This window comes from Thermobia domestica, chromosome 5, assembly GCF_964235325.1.
Source record: "Thermobia domestica chromosome 5, izTheDome1.hap1.1, whole genome shotgun sequence".
Lineage (NCBI taxonomy): Eukaryota > Metazoa > Arthropoda > Insecta > Zygentoma > Lepismatidae > Thermobia > Thermobia domestica.
The window spans coordinates 242,778,737-242,795,332 of NC_137458.1; the positions used below are offsets into that span (position 1 = coordinate 242,778,737).

The window sequence follows — 16,596 nt, forward strand, 5'->3', positions numbered from 1 at the left end:
AAGATTACTGGAGTATTTGTATTTTACAATCTATGGATTGAAAATTTTAATGAGCGATCTTAAATCCTGAATTTGAATTAAATGTTTAAGAAAAACAGCAGCTATCAGGAACAACAATTCTCGACTTTTTCGCCTCCACCATGAGCGCTCATTCAGGCACTTATTTTTCTGACTGTTGTATGTTTAAATGAATACAATTGTATTATGTATTACTAGGTCGTAGTCTGCGCCTCTTTTTAACCGAAAAAAGCACAAAATTTACACTGAAGTAGTGTTTTAGAAATATTAGAGTTAGAAACAAAATTGCCGAATCTTCAGTTGATACGTCTTGTGAAGTAAGGAATTTAGTGGAACGGTTCTTTCTGATCAAAATGAAATATCTGCTAGCTTAGTCGTCTTTGCGCATCATCATTCCTCACTTTTAAACTGTACCTGCCAAAAAAGAAAGTTTTGAGTTCGAATTTTAGGGTCAGCTAGGAGACTTGAAGTACATGCGTACTGGGTTTCATATATTGTACATGACTAAAATTTAAGGCTATAATTAATTTCGGAAGAGTAAGTTTATCTACAAATGCTTTTTTCATTGAGTGACTTTCTGTATCTAATCTTTTCTCTTTAGAAGTATTAAAAAAGTAATACGTTGCTTAATTTACTCTTGTTTTCTTATTTCAGTTGAGAGTTCCAGTTAATGTAAATTTCAAATTGAGACCTCGAGATTTAGTAATCGACATACAGAAGCGACACTTAAAATGTGGCGTGAAAGGGCAGCCTTTAATAATTGATGGTGAATTGTACAACGAAGTAAAGTTAGAAGAATCAACATGGGTGCTTGAAGATGGAAAATGTATATTTATAACGTTAGAAAAGGTAAGCTCGTAATAGCTAAGTTTGCTTTACAATATCGGATGTGTTAGTTGCTGGGATAGCTACTATTTTCATCAGTTTATTTGAGAAAGTGCAAGGTAGGTTAAGATTCTTTTCGGGCACTCTCTCAACTACTGAACATCATGTCATGATGTATGTAAGGATGTCCATTTCCTGAATTTATTTATATGTAGTTAACAATAATTGTTGTATTTATGTTGGTAATGTATTATTATTATTGGTATATCTTAAATATTCAACATATTTCTATTTACATTTAGTAAAAAAGATAGCAGCTTTAAACATGTAAAATGTTCTCGATAAGATCGTATGACTACATAATTATTAAAGCTGCTACAATTTGTATTAATTTGTTTTCAACTGTTGAAATATATATATATTTTTTTAAACTTTTGTAATTATTTAAATATTTGCAATACTGCGTTGGTTGTTATTGCTTGTTAAAGTATTGTTCATTATTTTTCGAAATTGTTTATTCTAATAATTACGTACCCTATTTCAACTTACTATTTAATATTGCTTTGTTCCACCCTAGAAAAAGTGAAAGAGTATGGGTTGGACAGTCCAAATTATATTTTGTGTACTAACTTAATTTACAGGGTTTCACGGACTTCATAATTTCCATCTCTCTCTAATCTTGCCGGTAGATATTATTTCTTTCGAAGTTCTGTGCAACCAGATATTAAAATGTCGCAGCGGGTTATATATATAGTGCTTGTCAAAAGTTCCGGAACGGATAAATATCTTGCTTAGAATTAGTTTTTCTGAAAATTTGAAAGACACAAAAGTTGCAGGATATCAACAGATCTATCGAGAACTCGTGCCCGTTAAAATGTGTGCGGCCCCGTGTGAGCCCCACGGGGCCTATCTGTGATTTTTCAAATTATAGCCCCCTTTTTTTATTCCAAATTCGGTATCTATGGAACAAACTAAATCAAAATATGTACTGCTCAAAACTGTAGGATGTGAATATTAGGCCCTACGGGGCCGGAAAAACTATTAGGGTGAGTAGTGTGAAAAGTTCCGGAACGGCTAAATATCTTTCTTAGAATGCGTTTTTCTGAAAATTTGAAAGATACAAAAGTTGCAGGATACCAATAGAACTATCGGGTGTCCGCCCTTTCAAAATGTATGCGGCTCTGTGTGGGCCCCACGAGGCCCATCTGTAATTTTTTAAATGAAAGCCCCCATTTTTAATTCTAAATTCGATATCTACGGAACAAACTAAATCAAAATATGTAGTGCAAGTTTCTCAAATGCTAAATAAATAAATTATGCTTGCAGTTTCTGCACTATTACTTGATATCACCAATTCGCTTTCAAATAACGGATGTTGAAGTCAAAGAGCGAATATCTATGAATATATATAAAAGGCTATAGTAAGAGGAAGAAAAAGAAAGAAACCACTTATGATTTGGAGCTCTGCGTTTGTATTCGCCTTGAACCTGAACTACTCAGATAATGTTGGAAATAGTTTAGTATGCAGGACACATCCTGGGCTCGCAGCAGAAAGATGCTGGCGTAGACATAATTGTTTACTAGCATGGTCCGCAGTGTGTTTCTCGGATTCAACAATTAATGTTTTAGAAGTTCATCCATTATTTTACTGGGGAGATGTAACTTTGTGCAATGTTTTTAATTTTGCTTTAGTAAGCAGCCTGAAATAAGAATACCTTTGTACGACACACTGTAATCAATTTTCGAGAAAACTTCAGTATGACATTTATTTTATAGAAATTATATTTGTATTAAATTCGTGATAACTTTCTTTTGTCTTTTTTTTTCTGTTTCAACTGAACTATCGCCGCTGTTGTACCGTCTCAAGTGAGAGGAACATGTGAGTAGGGGTTCCAGAAATAACTGAACAAAAAGTGTAATAGATAATTGCTAGTGTTCTGCAAAGAAACAACGATTCGAAAGTAGGAAAATGATTTATGACAGTTCTGATGCCGTTTTTTTTTTTTTTTTTTTTTTTTTTTTTTTTTTTTTTTTTTTTGGAAGCAAAAGATTGTGTTACAGTAGAGTATTGTTTTGATTCTTTATTATACTGTGTCTTTGACTTCTATATTTTTCTTGCAAACTGTTTGTTTGTAGAGTAGATGATGTATTATTGAAAGTGTTTGAAATTTCTGTAACTAACTATAATCTTTTCAGGTGAATAAAATGGAGTGGTGGTCACGGTTAGTAACTACTGATCCAGAGATAAATACGCAAAAAATCAATCCAGAACCTTCGAAATTGTCCGATTTGGATGGCGAAACTCGAGGATTAGTAGAGAAAATGATGTATGATCAGCGCCAAAGGGAACTTGGCTTACCAACGTCCGACGAACAGAAGAAACAAGATGTTATTAAAAAGTACTTAAATTTAATTTCTAGATCTAGAGTAGAGGTGGGAAGGGATGAAGGTTGATAAGGCTCATTGGAATACTTTTGGTATCTTTTTGGCAAATGTATGACATGTAATGGTTGTATAATTAGGATATTTGTATTAATGAGCAAGTATTTTTTTCGGCCTACAAAGTTGAATATTTTTTTAGTTTTCATGTATTTTCGGTAGTGTGTTGTATTTCTCCGTACATTTTTCGAAATCCTGAGCTAATTTTACCGTGGAGATTTTTGGATATGTTATTCTCTTAGCTATGGAGAAGTCACATTTAAAAAATAAATCAAAATTTTTACGTACCTTGGTTGATCTAGGATTACTTTTCCTGATGATTTCGCTTTATTTAATCTAGACATCCTTAGAGGAAAATCGACCTCTGAAAATAGATCGAGTTGTGAATTCGTATTCTTTTATTTATGTCCTCTTCTGTGTATTAATGGACACAACTTTTAAATGTTCAGTACAAAACTCGCAGACACTTATTACACGCTGTTAAAAAGATATCTAGAGGCTGTTGTATGAAAAATGCACAAAAGCGATATTAACAGTCAGTTAAAGAAAATAACCGTGAACAGGATTCTCACATTCTGGAAAATCAGGGAATATCAGGGAAATGAAAATATATCAGGAAAATCATGCATTTTTCGTAAAATGTCATAGTCAGGGAACGTAAAGTGTAACATTCTTTTTTCCAATTCAACATTGTTTCCTCTCTGTTAGTTGTGCAGATTGACATGTGGAAAGGACCACAGTGGTAAAGCATTCCCTTGATGACAGTGATGCACTGTTGTTTTTGCGTGCTGAGGGAATGAGGTATTGTGTATGTGTGTGTGTGTGTGTGTGTGAGAGAGAGAGAGAGAGAGAGAGAGAGACAAAGAGTGGGATAATTGATGACGTAAAAGCAGAAATCGAAGTGTCATCTTCGTGGACATCGGTTTTAAGACAGAAAAACTACTGAAAGAATTGAAAGCATCAGATAAAGTAGCTTTCGGGCTTGACGGTCGAAACTTTTTGCTGGCACAATCAAAAAGATTGTGGAAAGGAACCCTCTGGAGTACAAACTGGTACGTGCTCTGTTAGCGTTGGACCCCAGGTTACAAAAGAATAATCCAGAACTTCCCTGAGACTAGGACGAAACGCATCCTATAAACTCTGCATGAGCATAACACAATATCTGATTCTGTAGCTGAGAAAGCAAAGTGTCAGTTTGTCTTTCTGTACTGAAATTCGGGGGTCTCATGACTTCAGAGAATACGAAGAGAAGATGGGCAGCATCAGGTTAGATGACTTTGCAAAAGTAATGTCCAAGAAACAAGAATATTCTGATTTGTGGAATGTTGTGAAAATGTTTAATTTCATCCCACGGCTATGTCTCAGTGGAGGGCGGGTTCTTAGTTAGTAAGACACTTATTGTAGAAAACCAAATCGAAAAATTCTCTGGTAACACAGGAGCGAGTGCATGATGCAATTATGTATTATGGAAGTGTAGAATCTGTTCCTGTTGAGCGAAGAATGCTTCTCTGAGTTTGTTCAGCTCGGAAACGCTGTGAGGAATATCACAGAAACGAATCGAAAGTGCAGAGAAAAGTAAAATCAAAGGTTAAAAAAGAAAAGTGCTGAAGTTAAGAAATTGGAAGCAAAGAAGATTAAATTATGTTACAAACAAGAACAAGACGCTTTCGTAGAACAAATTAAAGAACTGAAAGCAAAAGAAGATTCTGTTTAAAAAATGTAAATGTGAGGATTAAAATGTCTCAGAGTTGGCAATATTAGGACTGATAGTGGACCACAGTGGCTCAGTGGTAGAACGTTCACCTCTCGTTCATGGGGTCCTTGGTTAGATCCCAACTCGCGCCAGGTGAACTTTGTGGTGGACAAACACCGTGTGCGTGGGTTTTCTCGGGGTTCTCACGTTTCCTCCCACTTTCTTCATTCCACCATTTCATTAATTTCTTATCATCGTCTCCTTTAGCCTAGACGGCATAACGGTGGAACGTAAAACTTAAAAATGTAATTTCATTTCATTATAGGTCTCAGGGGGAATTGGCAATATATTCTCGACTTCATATTATGTTGCTTTTTATTGTTTTTTCAAGCAAAAAAAGTCTAATTTGCAGTGTCAAGGTATGTGCTACTATATACTTAACATGATAAATTTTGTGTAAATAACAATTATTTATATTGAACACAACAAATATATAAATGATAATTAAAGGAGTATGTTGGACATGTATGGGGGTGGAGAAGGCCATTAAAATAGTGTATGGTAGAACTTGCCTCATATCTTCCCATTTATATTCAAGAATTTATATCAGGGAAAACAACACTTTGTGTCAGAGAATGTCAGGGAAATCGCTTCTTCACTTTTCTGTGGAAGCCCTGCATGAATTATAGTAGCCAGTCTCTATAGAGAATTCTTGTTTCTTGTGATGAAAAATTACTGAAAAGAAAGACTCTTGATTTAATTTCGGTACCTTCATCCTAATGAAGTAGGATCACATGTTGCATTCTGTAATTGCAATGATGAAATAATCAAGGAAAAGTAATCTTGAGACAATGCAAGGTATGCAAAAACTTATTTTCTATTTGTTGTATAAAATTGAAAGTGACTATGTTTGTGACTTCATAACTCTTGAACCACCCGACCGATCTCAATCAAATTTTCAACATAGATGAGGTTCGGGTCTGGAAAGGTTCGTGTCATTTCACTTTGGGGTCAATCCATCTGAAGTGGTTTAAAGATGGGGAAAATGGTTGCTCGACCATCTCCGAAAATTATAGAAATTGGAGTATGATGAACCTTGTGTATAAGAAGGTCAGTAACATCATTCACGTTGTCGTATATACAAGCAGCCATTTTTGTTGTCGGCGGAGTGCCATTTTTTGCATTTGCAAGCGTTTACGAAAATTCAGTTGCTCAGGACGTACGTATCAGACAAATGTTTAGAGGAGAGACTGGGGTATACAGAGAACATACACTCTTGCTTCTAAATAATTATGCAGGGTTGCAAACTAATACATGAAATCACTAGAAAAAGTACAGAAAATTATACTTTCAAAGGGGCTATAATTTGGAATGGCATAAAGTAGGGGATCCATAAGTTGTGGTGAATACTATTGCATGTAAAGAGTCTGCAGAAATATCCACGCCTATGATACTACGTGAGTGTTTTGTCCAATAAACACCATATATCACTGATATAATTGTGTACATAATGTGGTTGCTTATTACATACTGCATGCAAGGCGGAGGAAAACACTCATAATGCTTGATTTAGAACCTCCAACAGGAAGTAGGCTTAATCTTGCAAACGGTACGAGACATTGAAAAAAAAAAATTAAAAATCCCCTTTATGGTACCCCCTTGCTGATTTTTTATCAAGACGTACTTCACTTGTGTCTTAAAGGGACATATACAGATATTGTGAGGAATGACAAGGAGATTAATGTTCATATGTGAATGACGTGCTATATAAAAAAGCAAGTTCAGCTAGTACATTAAAATAGTATTTAGTAAAGTGAATCCGTGAATGTATCTATGTTATCGGCGTTGCACATTATAGCATAGAGTTTACGGTATTTCATTCCGATTTATTTGTTGTATTTTTTCTTTTTCGATAAGAATTTTCAAGGCAAACTTTATAAGCAGAAAAATAAACTGGTATTATTAACACAAACATACTAATTATACAACATAAAGTACATATTCTGTATCAAAAGTATTTCAAAAATGAAAATAAGTAAATAATAAATAAATGAAAATAAGTAAATAAAAATGTGAACTCTATCATAGGGTAAAAATAGGCCTTATCAACTTCATCCTTTCATTTTACAGAATCAAGTGTTTTCAATTCATTTCCAATGTGAATTTGAATTTATTCTTCTGGGTCGAACCTTAGTTCCATTTAATTGTTTAAGTTCCTATATGTTTCTTGTACCTGATTTCTTCCCCCATGACAAGTCGTATCCCTTTCCAGTGGCGTACAATATATATATATATATATATATTGTACAATTCGTACTACTTAAACAATGGACTTCTTTCATTAGTGTAATAATTCATGTGGTAAGGGAAACACGCAAGAGGATTGTCATGTTCTTAATATATGCGGAAAAAAATCCATTTTGCCAATACCAGGGCTCATAGCGAGTCACTTTTTTAACTAAGTTACTTTTTTTCAAGTTGGTCACTAAAAGCTACTTTTTTTCAAAGTTGTCAAAGTTACTTTTTTGGAAGGTAAAGTGATTTTATCGTGTGATTTATATTTTGCATTGGCAGTTTTCTAAGAAAAATATTATAAAAATAAATGGAAAAAGGCAGAAACTTGTTACTCATTACTCTTCTGAAAATTTCAGTACTTGCTGCCGCATGTGAAACAGTCAGTTTTATTCTCACTTCGGCTTTTATTCTTTCTAAAGCACAATGGATGGTTGGTGGATGCTTAAGCTCTTAAGCTCTCAAGTTACTTATCAAATTGCCTTCGTATTCAACTTTCTGAGCTACCATATAAGCAGCTGTTTAGGTAGATGACCGGTCGTGGATATTGCGTATTTGTCATGTATATACTGTAGTGTCGTTAACGTAGCTAAGCAATAGTCGTTTTCAGAGCTCGTCTGATAGTCAAGTTCCATTTTGTCATGTTCCACACGCTTAGGTCTCCATACCTAACAAACCAGGGCAGAAAGTGTATACCCAGTATAGTGCTCTGTTTTCTTCGTGGTAGGGACTCGCGATGTCTTGTTGGAATATGAGGTCCAGTGAATTTTAAAAATTCAAAGAATATTTAATTTTTTGGAGTCCTGGATCACGTGGCAGAGAATGTGGAAATTGCTCTAGTTCGATACATTGTGATTAAAGAAAAAGCATGGTGCTAATGCAGGTGTATACTCTAACCACCCAAGTGGTGGTATTAAGTGTACGGTCTACTGAGTGTTAGGCGTTCTGTAACTTTGTTGGGATAATTTAAACGCAGCTACCGAGGAGATTAAACCGGAGCTAGCAGACCAACATGTCGTTGAAGTAGATCGAACCAGAAGTAAGAGGTAGGTGAACTGATTCCAACAATCACCAGGGTTTACTTTTGTCTATGTATGTTTCTGGGATTGGTGAAAGCTGGTTATTATTGTCTCGAAGTTCGACCGTTTATATCAAGTCCTCTTCGCTGGTTTAAGTGTCAGCATTTCGGGTACATTCTTGTTCTTGTAATACAACGGCCACTTTGTGCGAATTGTGATCAGGGAAGACACGGTGGGGACCCCTGACAGCAACCAAATCCTATTGTGTTAACTTTAAGGGTGATTATTCCGCTTGACCTAGGGACTTCACAGCCTTTCAAACAGCGAAACTCACCCGGGAGCTCAAGAAATATTTCCACTTTCCATGCGAAAACTCGTATCCACTAGAGCGTTTCTACCTCCCTCTTTGTTTCGTTCGCGTCTGTAATCACTTCCCAGATTTCAGTCCAAGCAAGTAACGTTTCCAGCATAACAGCTAAAAGTGTAGAACCTTAAATCTTGGTTGCTGCCTCATTCAATTTACATCCCAAACCTCTACGTGCTATTCGTAGCGATAGTCTTTGATACCATTTCATCGCCACGCCACTCGCCATGCATTGCTGGAATGAAATTAAGCCAGCATATACTTCGTCGTCTTACCAACCCTGTCCTCTCAGGGAAAACAGGCATCTCTATCAGTTCGCAAGCCACCTTTAATTTCACTGAAACCTGGTATGATTGAAGACGAACTGATGTGTAGCAGATGAACCATAAGTGGCTCATAAGCCAGGGTTTGCCTTGACAATTCAATATATAATTCTTCAATGCAACATTAACGGCTTCAGCAGTCACCTTGAGGAAATGAAACAACTGATTTCGCACTACTCAAAGCAATTGTCTGCTTGTACAAAGTCATCTTAAGCCTATCAAATTTATACATATATATATATATATATATATATATATATATATAGATAGATAGATATATAGATAGATAGATAGATAGATAGATAGATAGATAGATAGATATAGATATATACTGCAAGTTATGTATGATCAGGACCCTGTTGGTTGATTTGCGTACGCCTTCCATTGCAGGCACACAAATATCCTTTTTCGTTTCAAGCAGTTCTCTTTCATTGCACACTCATTTGTTCGTTGTATATTCCTCTTAGCGAAAGTTTTTCGGCAGCCTATCTGTTTCAGCTTTACAATCAACTTGAACTCCTGGTGTTGATTTTCGGTGATATAAATGTGTACTACGCCTGTGAATCTGTATCTAAATTTGGCGATCCTGACCGTCAGGTGATAGCATATCTTGATGAGAATGAGATGCTTTTGTTAATGACGGTATTCTTGTCCACAGGCCCTGGTATTTATTCGTGTGTTATCTTCCTGTGTGGTGTTCCCCTTCTGGACCTCTTGACATGGAAAGTGCATACAGATCTCTGTGACAACGATTTTTTCCACCGACACTTTTTGTCTTTTCGTTTTTTAAGAAATATTATTATTAGAAACGTATTTATATCGTATGCGATCGATGGAATTCATTCAATCTTGACCAAAATTTGTATGGGTATTAGACTTTCATAAGTGTAGTACACATATGAAATATTTTGGAGTTCTTGCCATCAAAGTTGGGGTTCGACTTAGTGAAAGGCTATTATATGTGATACGCTATCGACGATTCTAATTTGATTTTGACCAAATTTGGCTATGTTAATATGTACTTGAAATATTTTCGTGTACAGATCTTTTAGTTTTCAAGTTATTGCCGATCGAAGTTTGGTTTAAAGTCTGTGCAATTAGGGAATTTTACTAAAAGCGATTGTTGGAACTCATTCTATCTTGATCAAATTTCGCATGGTGACAGATCTTTATGAGCTTACTATGCATATGAACTATTACGTTATGCAGGTTTTAGGTCCTCGAGTTGTTGGCCAATAACTCAAGAATCAAATGCCTTCCACCACTGTATTTGACACATATATTAAGTTTGTTAATGTCTACCAACATTTCAAATTTTGGTAAGTGGAGAACTATAGTTCCCGAGTTATTGGCTACCAAATTTTGAGCTTGGACTTAACAAACATTTTGTGAGAAGTGAGTGCAGTGTATATTTATAATCAAGATCTGTCAAAAAGTAATGAAGAACGATTTTCTCTGCTGTATAGATACTCTTAGTTTTTTATATCTAACTCTACAGACTTCTGCTGAGTTTAATCGCTTTCGTATTTGTACCGATTATAACCCTCTAAACTTCCATAGCGTTAATACAGAACATTATAACGTCCCTTCACGGCTGTTGAGTTCGAGGTTGCCTTACGTAAGTTGTCCAGTGCCTCTCAAGGGAATGATCATATATATATATCTTACCATATGTTGCGCAACGCCCCTCAAGATACTCCTACTAATTATTGCAGTTGTGTAATTGCATCTGGTCGGAGGAGACGCTCCCACTTCGATGGTATGAGACTCTTGTTCTTCCAGTCTTGAAACCAGAGAAAGCCGCAGCAACTGCCAGGAGCTGCGTCTATAAGCTGGTTGAGTGCATAGTGAACAACTTTTCTACTTTGATATTCAAGACTCAGTTGTCTTTCGAGTAAAATTCAGTGTGCATTTCGCTTTTTCATGCGCATTGCGGACAATTTTGTTAATCTTGGAAGCCGTGTTCAATAAGCTTTCCTCCATCGCAAGCACCTTGTTGCTATATTATTCGATTTAGAGAAGGCTTGTGACAGGTTGGCATTAAGAAAATTTAGAATAGCTTGGTCACTGGAATTTTGTGATCAATTGGCGCAATTCATAGAGAACTTTCTAAGTGAACGTTATTTTAGGATACATGTGAGCTTTAGTATCTCAGAGGATTTCTGCAGTAAAATAGTAACCTTCAAGGCAGTGTCCTTAGTGTCACACTTATGTCACGAAATGTTTTGTTGCACATACTAGACGTTAACGATCTAGTTATTTATTGCCGCTTCCGAAATTTCGCAGTATACTCGACAGCATTAACTTATTTTAATACTCCTTGTTCGCAGGTCGAACGAGACAGTTTTTCGGTTTTCTGTCAAAAGAAACTTAACTTGTATACTTCTCACTGACGAACTTGTCTTCTTGATCTGGACTTTTATCTCGGTGGTTCTTCTTTCATTTGTTGATTTCTGTATTTGACGTTCGATCAACCCTTAACGTGGACATCCCACTCGGAATCATAAGTACTGTTGTCTCCGAGCTCTGAATTTGCGTTCTGTACTTTCCACCCCCACGTGAGGCGTTTATCGTATGTTCTGGTGTGATTTACCGGTCCAAGTTAGACAGTGGTTGTAATGATTATTGCTTTTCTCGTTTTCCTCTGTACTGAGTGAAATTCACACTGTTCACTTGGGCATTCGGCCAGCTACTGGTGCTTTCCGCAATAGTCCTGCATCAGACTTCTATGCTGAAACAAACAAAGCATCGTTTGTAGTCGTGAAAGACTTTTAAATTATAAGCCTATCTGCGTTGTATTTCTGCATCTTCTGCATCGGTGCCAGATTTAACAAGTATGCAACGCATCTTCGCAATGGTGATTTCAGGAGGTGGCTCGGGAAGAGATTACCCTCCGGAGCTAAGAAATTTCCCCTAGGACACATCTCCGATCGTGCTCAGTGTGAGTTGCCAGTATTTTTTCAGTACTAGTTTGATTCCCCATTTATTGAAAATTTCCCAAGGAAATATATTCTGAAATTATCACTGTTCTTTACATACGGCAGTCTTCTCACCACAGTCAGATTTATATAACGGTCTCTTTGTGTGTGTGTGTGTGCTGTTGCACCATGACTTTTGACTCCGCCACTGCTCGATCTTCAGTTGCCACACGTCAAACAACACAACAGCTTCCAGGAAAACTAGCACGAGTTCGGAGCGTTGTTAGAATAGTACTCCAATTATGATATGTTCCAGAAATAATTCTATTGGCTATGTCAGCATCACGAGTAAAGACAACCCAGAATTTAGTCTGCACCGTTTATGTTCAATATTCATGTTTGAACTGAAAGCAGTTTGTACTCTACCACCCGCTACAGCGTTCGCTTCGTTTTGTGCTTCTCTGCTCAGAAGTGGTATTAAAAGCCTTCAGAGTATCTTGAGTGAACACGCTCTCGTGCAAATCATTCTTGTGAGATGTTGCCAGGGCTGTATGATCGTTGTCTTCTTAGCCCTAGGTCATGTACGTAGGTATTCGGGAAACCAGCGTGCTAACAGTAGCTAAGAATACCGCATTGGCAGAACGTTCAATTGAAGCATTCTTTCATGTGCTCTTGTCTCTGTAGCTATTTTGTCCATCGGATGCGTTCTTATTGGCAAGTGAATTGGAATAAGGCCAGCGAAAACATGTAAAGTTATATTTTTATTTTGCGCGAATTGCAGTTGCCGAGATTAAGTGATTCTGGCGCACTAGCTCATTGGACATCTGATCTCACACAAGTGCATAACTAAAACGTTTGTATTTGTAAGACTTACCGTCCCAGTGAATATTCGGCACATTCTTGTAGATTGTCCAGAGTACTCGGTAAGAATAGTTAAAACTTTTAAACAATACTAGTTACGTTTCAGGGAATAACCTTGCTTTTGGTGATTGTATTCTCGGTTTTATTCGTGTAATTGAAGTAGGTAACGTGTTTTATTATTATTATTATTACTATTTTTAATTGCTTTTCTTGTTGTGTTTTCTGTTTTGTTAATTATTATTTTAGCTTGTTTACAATCTGTATTTTTTATAGATTTCGTTGTGTTAATTTGTTATTTCAGCGAGCTTGAATTCAGTTTACACTGTTTTAGAAGTTTTATTTTGTTTTTTATTTTATTTTATTTTTGTAAGAAGCAAGTATCGGTCATTGGGCTTTGTGACAGGGACAAATAGTCTAAGCGCTCGAAGCCCAGCTAATTCCATGAGTTTGTCACTCAGTGTTGGGAATTCTCCCATTTTTTTATTCCACCAATCCGAACATCATAATTGACTTAATTTCTGTTCCATTTGAAACACAGGGGAGCAGTGAAATTTTTACATCTCGTCCTATTGCTGACTAACCTCTTAATTTCTTTCCAACTTTTCCTGTATTGGCGTGTTTATTCCTCTACGGTTTTCTTATAGGTTTTTCTAAGCCGTTCTTTTCTTCTTGCTCCTTGTGGGTTCCAGTCTTAAGTTGTTGTTTCTATGGTTTCCTCTTTTTTTCCTCAAATTATGACTTATCCAATTCCATTTTCGCTTTTTAATTTGGTTGTTAATTGGACGTTGGTTTGATTTTTCCCCATAGTTGTTCATTGGGAATTGTTTCCGGCCATCTTTTATCTTTAGAATTCTTCTTAGGCATCGATTTACAAACATTTGTAAGATATGTTTGTAGTTGTCTGTTGACAGTAGCTGTCATTCTCCATGTTTCACAACAATACAGTAAGATTAATTTTACATTTGAGTTAAAAATTCGAATCTTCACTTGCTTTGAAATAATATGTCTCCACACTAGTACGATTGCATAAATGCCCTATTTACATGTCGGATTCGTAATTAATCTGGAACTTTCATTTTATACGTGCATTTATTTACATTGCTTTTATTGTACATGAGATTATTTTTAGCTCAGTTCGCTTAGCTTTCTCCTTTAGTACCTAGGTAATTCTAATTTTATTTCCATATTTCTAAATCGTTGCGCTAGTAGGCAGATGTCATCTGCAAAGTCAAGATCATCAAGAACGCCACCATTAACATGCCTTTATCATCATATTCATTTAATATGAGAGGACAGTGATATTTATGTTGATTTTGGATTAAATGCTGGAGTATTCAAGTTGCTCACTTGTTTGGAAAGCAGAAATATTAGGACACTATTAGAAATCATAGACGATTTTGTGAAACCATGATGGTACGTAGTATAAGTATCCCAGTGGTTAGCGAGCGTTTTTTCAGTTCAAGTGGTTTCGGGTATTCTACCCAGTAGGACAGGAATTTTCAGGTTGACTCAGTATCATCAGACAATTGAGGAGCTACTTAAAGTAGTAGGAAGTATTTTTTCTTTAAATGTTAATCCTACTGTTATGCTCCGAAGCAAGGTAGGTTTTGATAACACAAAATTGTAGAATGAGAGAAGTGGGAGGAAACGGGATAATCCCGAGAAAACTTACGCACACGGTGTTTCCACCACGAACTCCACTTGGCACGAGCTCAGATCGAACCAAGGACCTAGCATCAGACGTGAGCACTCTACCACTGAACCAGAAAAAGCCAGAAATAATGACTTTGAAAAACGTGTGCGTAATCTAGTGTATCATCTATTTGAACATGCGCTGTTTAGCCCTTTATATGAGTTTTTCAATTTCTTTTAGTTTTTGGCACACTAATTTATAATTTTACGGCACATCTATAAAAACATATTTTATTTATGTTTGTATTTTAGCTTTGTATTTTTGATCATAAAGAAGCATTACTTGCTGAACTACAACTACCAGACTAATAAGTAATGAAAAATAGTTTTTTTTTGTTTGTTTTTTGTTTTTGAAAGAGATAAATAATACATTCTACAAAGTGTGTATTATATTCCATAATGTCCTAACTTTCTCCCAGTATACCAGTATTCCGTCGCGGCACACCATTGGAAAATGGCTGCTTGATATGATATGTGAGAGTATATACAAATATAATATTTTCCTGCCTTACAATTTCTGCTTGTGTGTGATCAATTACTTTTTTGTCGATTGTGTAATTTTCAGCTTGTTACCAGTTAATAGCTATATAAATTGTACAAGAACGTCATTTAATGGAAATTGTGCGAAGATAAATATAATTAATGTTAGATTCTAATTTACACTAAAATCAACTTCGTGCGAGTTTATTGTAGTAGTCAAAACTCATGCAAAAAATAGCTTAGTTATTTTTTATATTTAAACTGTATGTTTTGAATAATACAGTAGTTGTTTTATAATTTTAAAAAATCCATATTATCTTTGTAAAATTTATGTACGTTCTACGTAAAAGGAAGATTTATAAAATAAGCACTGCGGAAATATATTTGATCACATTAAATAGCTCTAGTATAGTTACTGACTCTTATGCTAGTAATAATTTTGATTTTCTGCTTTCAATACGTGTTCACAGCACTTATTATTATTTTAATAAATTGTTACATTTTTGTAGGTTTATGGAACAACATCCGGAAATGGATTTCTCAAAGTGCAAATTTAATTGAAACAAGTATGCAAGTGTGTTTGGACTCGTTGCCCAGTGAAGCCAGATACTTTCTGACGTACAGTGCCTGCATTTTGTACACGCCAACTGTATAAGTAATTATCCGAAGATGTGAAGAAGCAAGGAGCGACTGATTTGATTTTGAGTGAAATGTGTATGCGTGCGTAGCTGTTTCTGTAGCGACGTTGAATAATAAGTCCTATGTTGCAAGCTTTAATAAATTTTTCTTCAGTATCAGTTAACTTTTGCACGCGTAAAGACTGATCAGTTCGTAAGCTCATATGTGTTTTGATCTTTGCTTGTAGCTAATATTGAAGAAAAATAGTGCAAATTTTGTCACTGAAACTTACGAGTTCTTTTAGAAGTAAAAACTAGTGAAACATGAGAATAGCCTTGTGTGTATCTATAGCACGGCTGTCCCCAGGAGTCGATATTATGGTCTACCACTCTTCCCAAACCTCAGGTTTACAGTGAAGAAACTGACATTTCAAATCTCTATTGAGGTTTTTATTTTATTTTTTTCTTAAAGACAATAAAACTCCGATCCTTTTTCCTCTGGGCACAGTTTTAATCCATTGTAAAAATACTGTAAGTGCATCGTTGTTTGATTTCCTTTTTCTTTCTTTCTTCCTTTTTGTTCTGCGATCGAGAGAGAAGTGTGTCGTAGTAAAAAGTATGAGAGGTTCGAATGTTTCGTTCAACTTTTATATTACGTTATTGTATATTTCTTTACACTTAAATAAATCAAGGTGCGAATATGTTGTTATAATTATTTTAAAGTGATTACCTATAGAAAGAAGTACCGTATTTGCCGGCGTACTATTTTTTTTATTTAAGAATAAATCCAAAAAGGAAATGCATCTTATACACCGATACAGAGATTTTGATTATTTCAATTTTAATAAGTATTCTCAATTCTGTGTTATTTGGTATCTTTCTCCTTTGCTTATAATGTGCAACAGCATTCCTGCCTTGTACAGTTCAGTGGCTCAGTAAATAGTTTGAATAGTCTAAAAAATAGTGAGCCTATTGCACACGATGAAGTTAGGTCCCAAATCTCAGGGTATGTGAGTAGTAGCGAGTCAAGTACGTCATTCGACAACTGAGTAGAT

General features: G+C 35.6%; 1 protein-coding gene across 1 annotated transcript in view; it reads left to right on the top strand.

The window, feature by feature from the left end:
- The window catches only part of nudC (nuclear distribution C, dynein complex regulator), a 171,969-nt gene extending 155,729 nt beyond the window's left edge, over positions 1-16,240 (top strand). Inside the window, exons 5-7 of the mRNA XM_081759889.1 lie at positions 673-867; positions 3,040-3,242; positions 15,434-16,240. Of these exons, the coding sequence (XP_081616015.1) occupies positions 673-867; positions 3,040-3,242; positions 15,434-15,485 (450 nt within the window). The 3' untranslated portion in view covers positions 15,486-16,240. The remainder of the gene's footprint in view (positions 1-672; positions 868-3,039; positions 3,243-15,433) is intronic.
- The last annotated feature ends 356 nt before the right edge of the window (positions 16,241-16,596 follow it).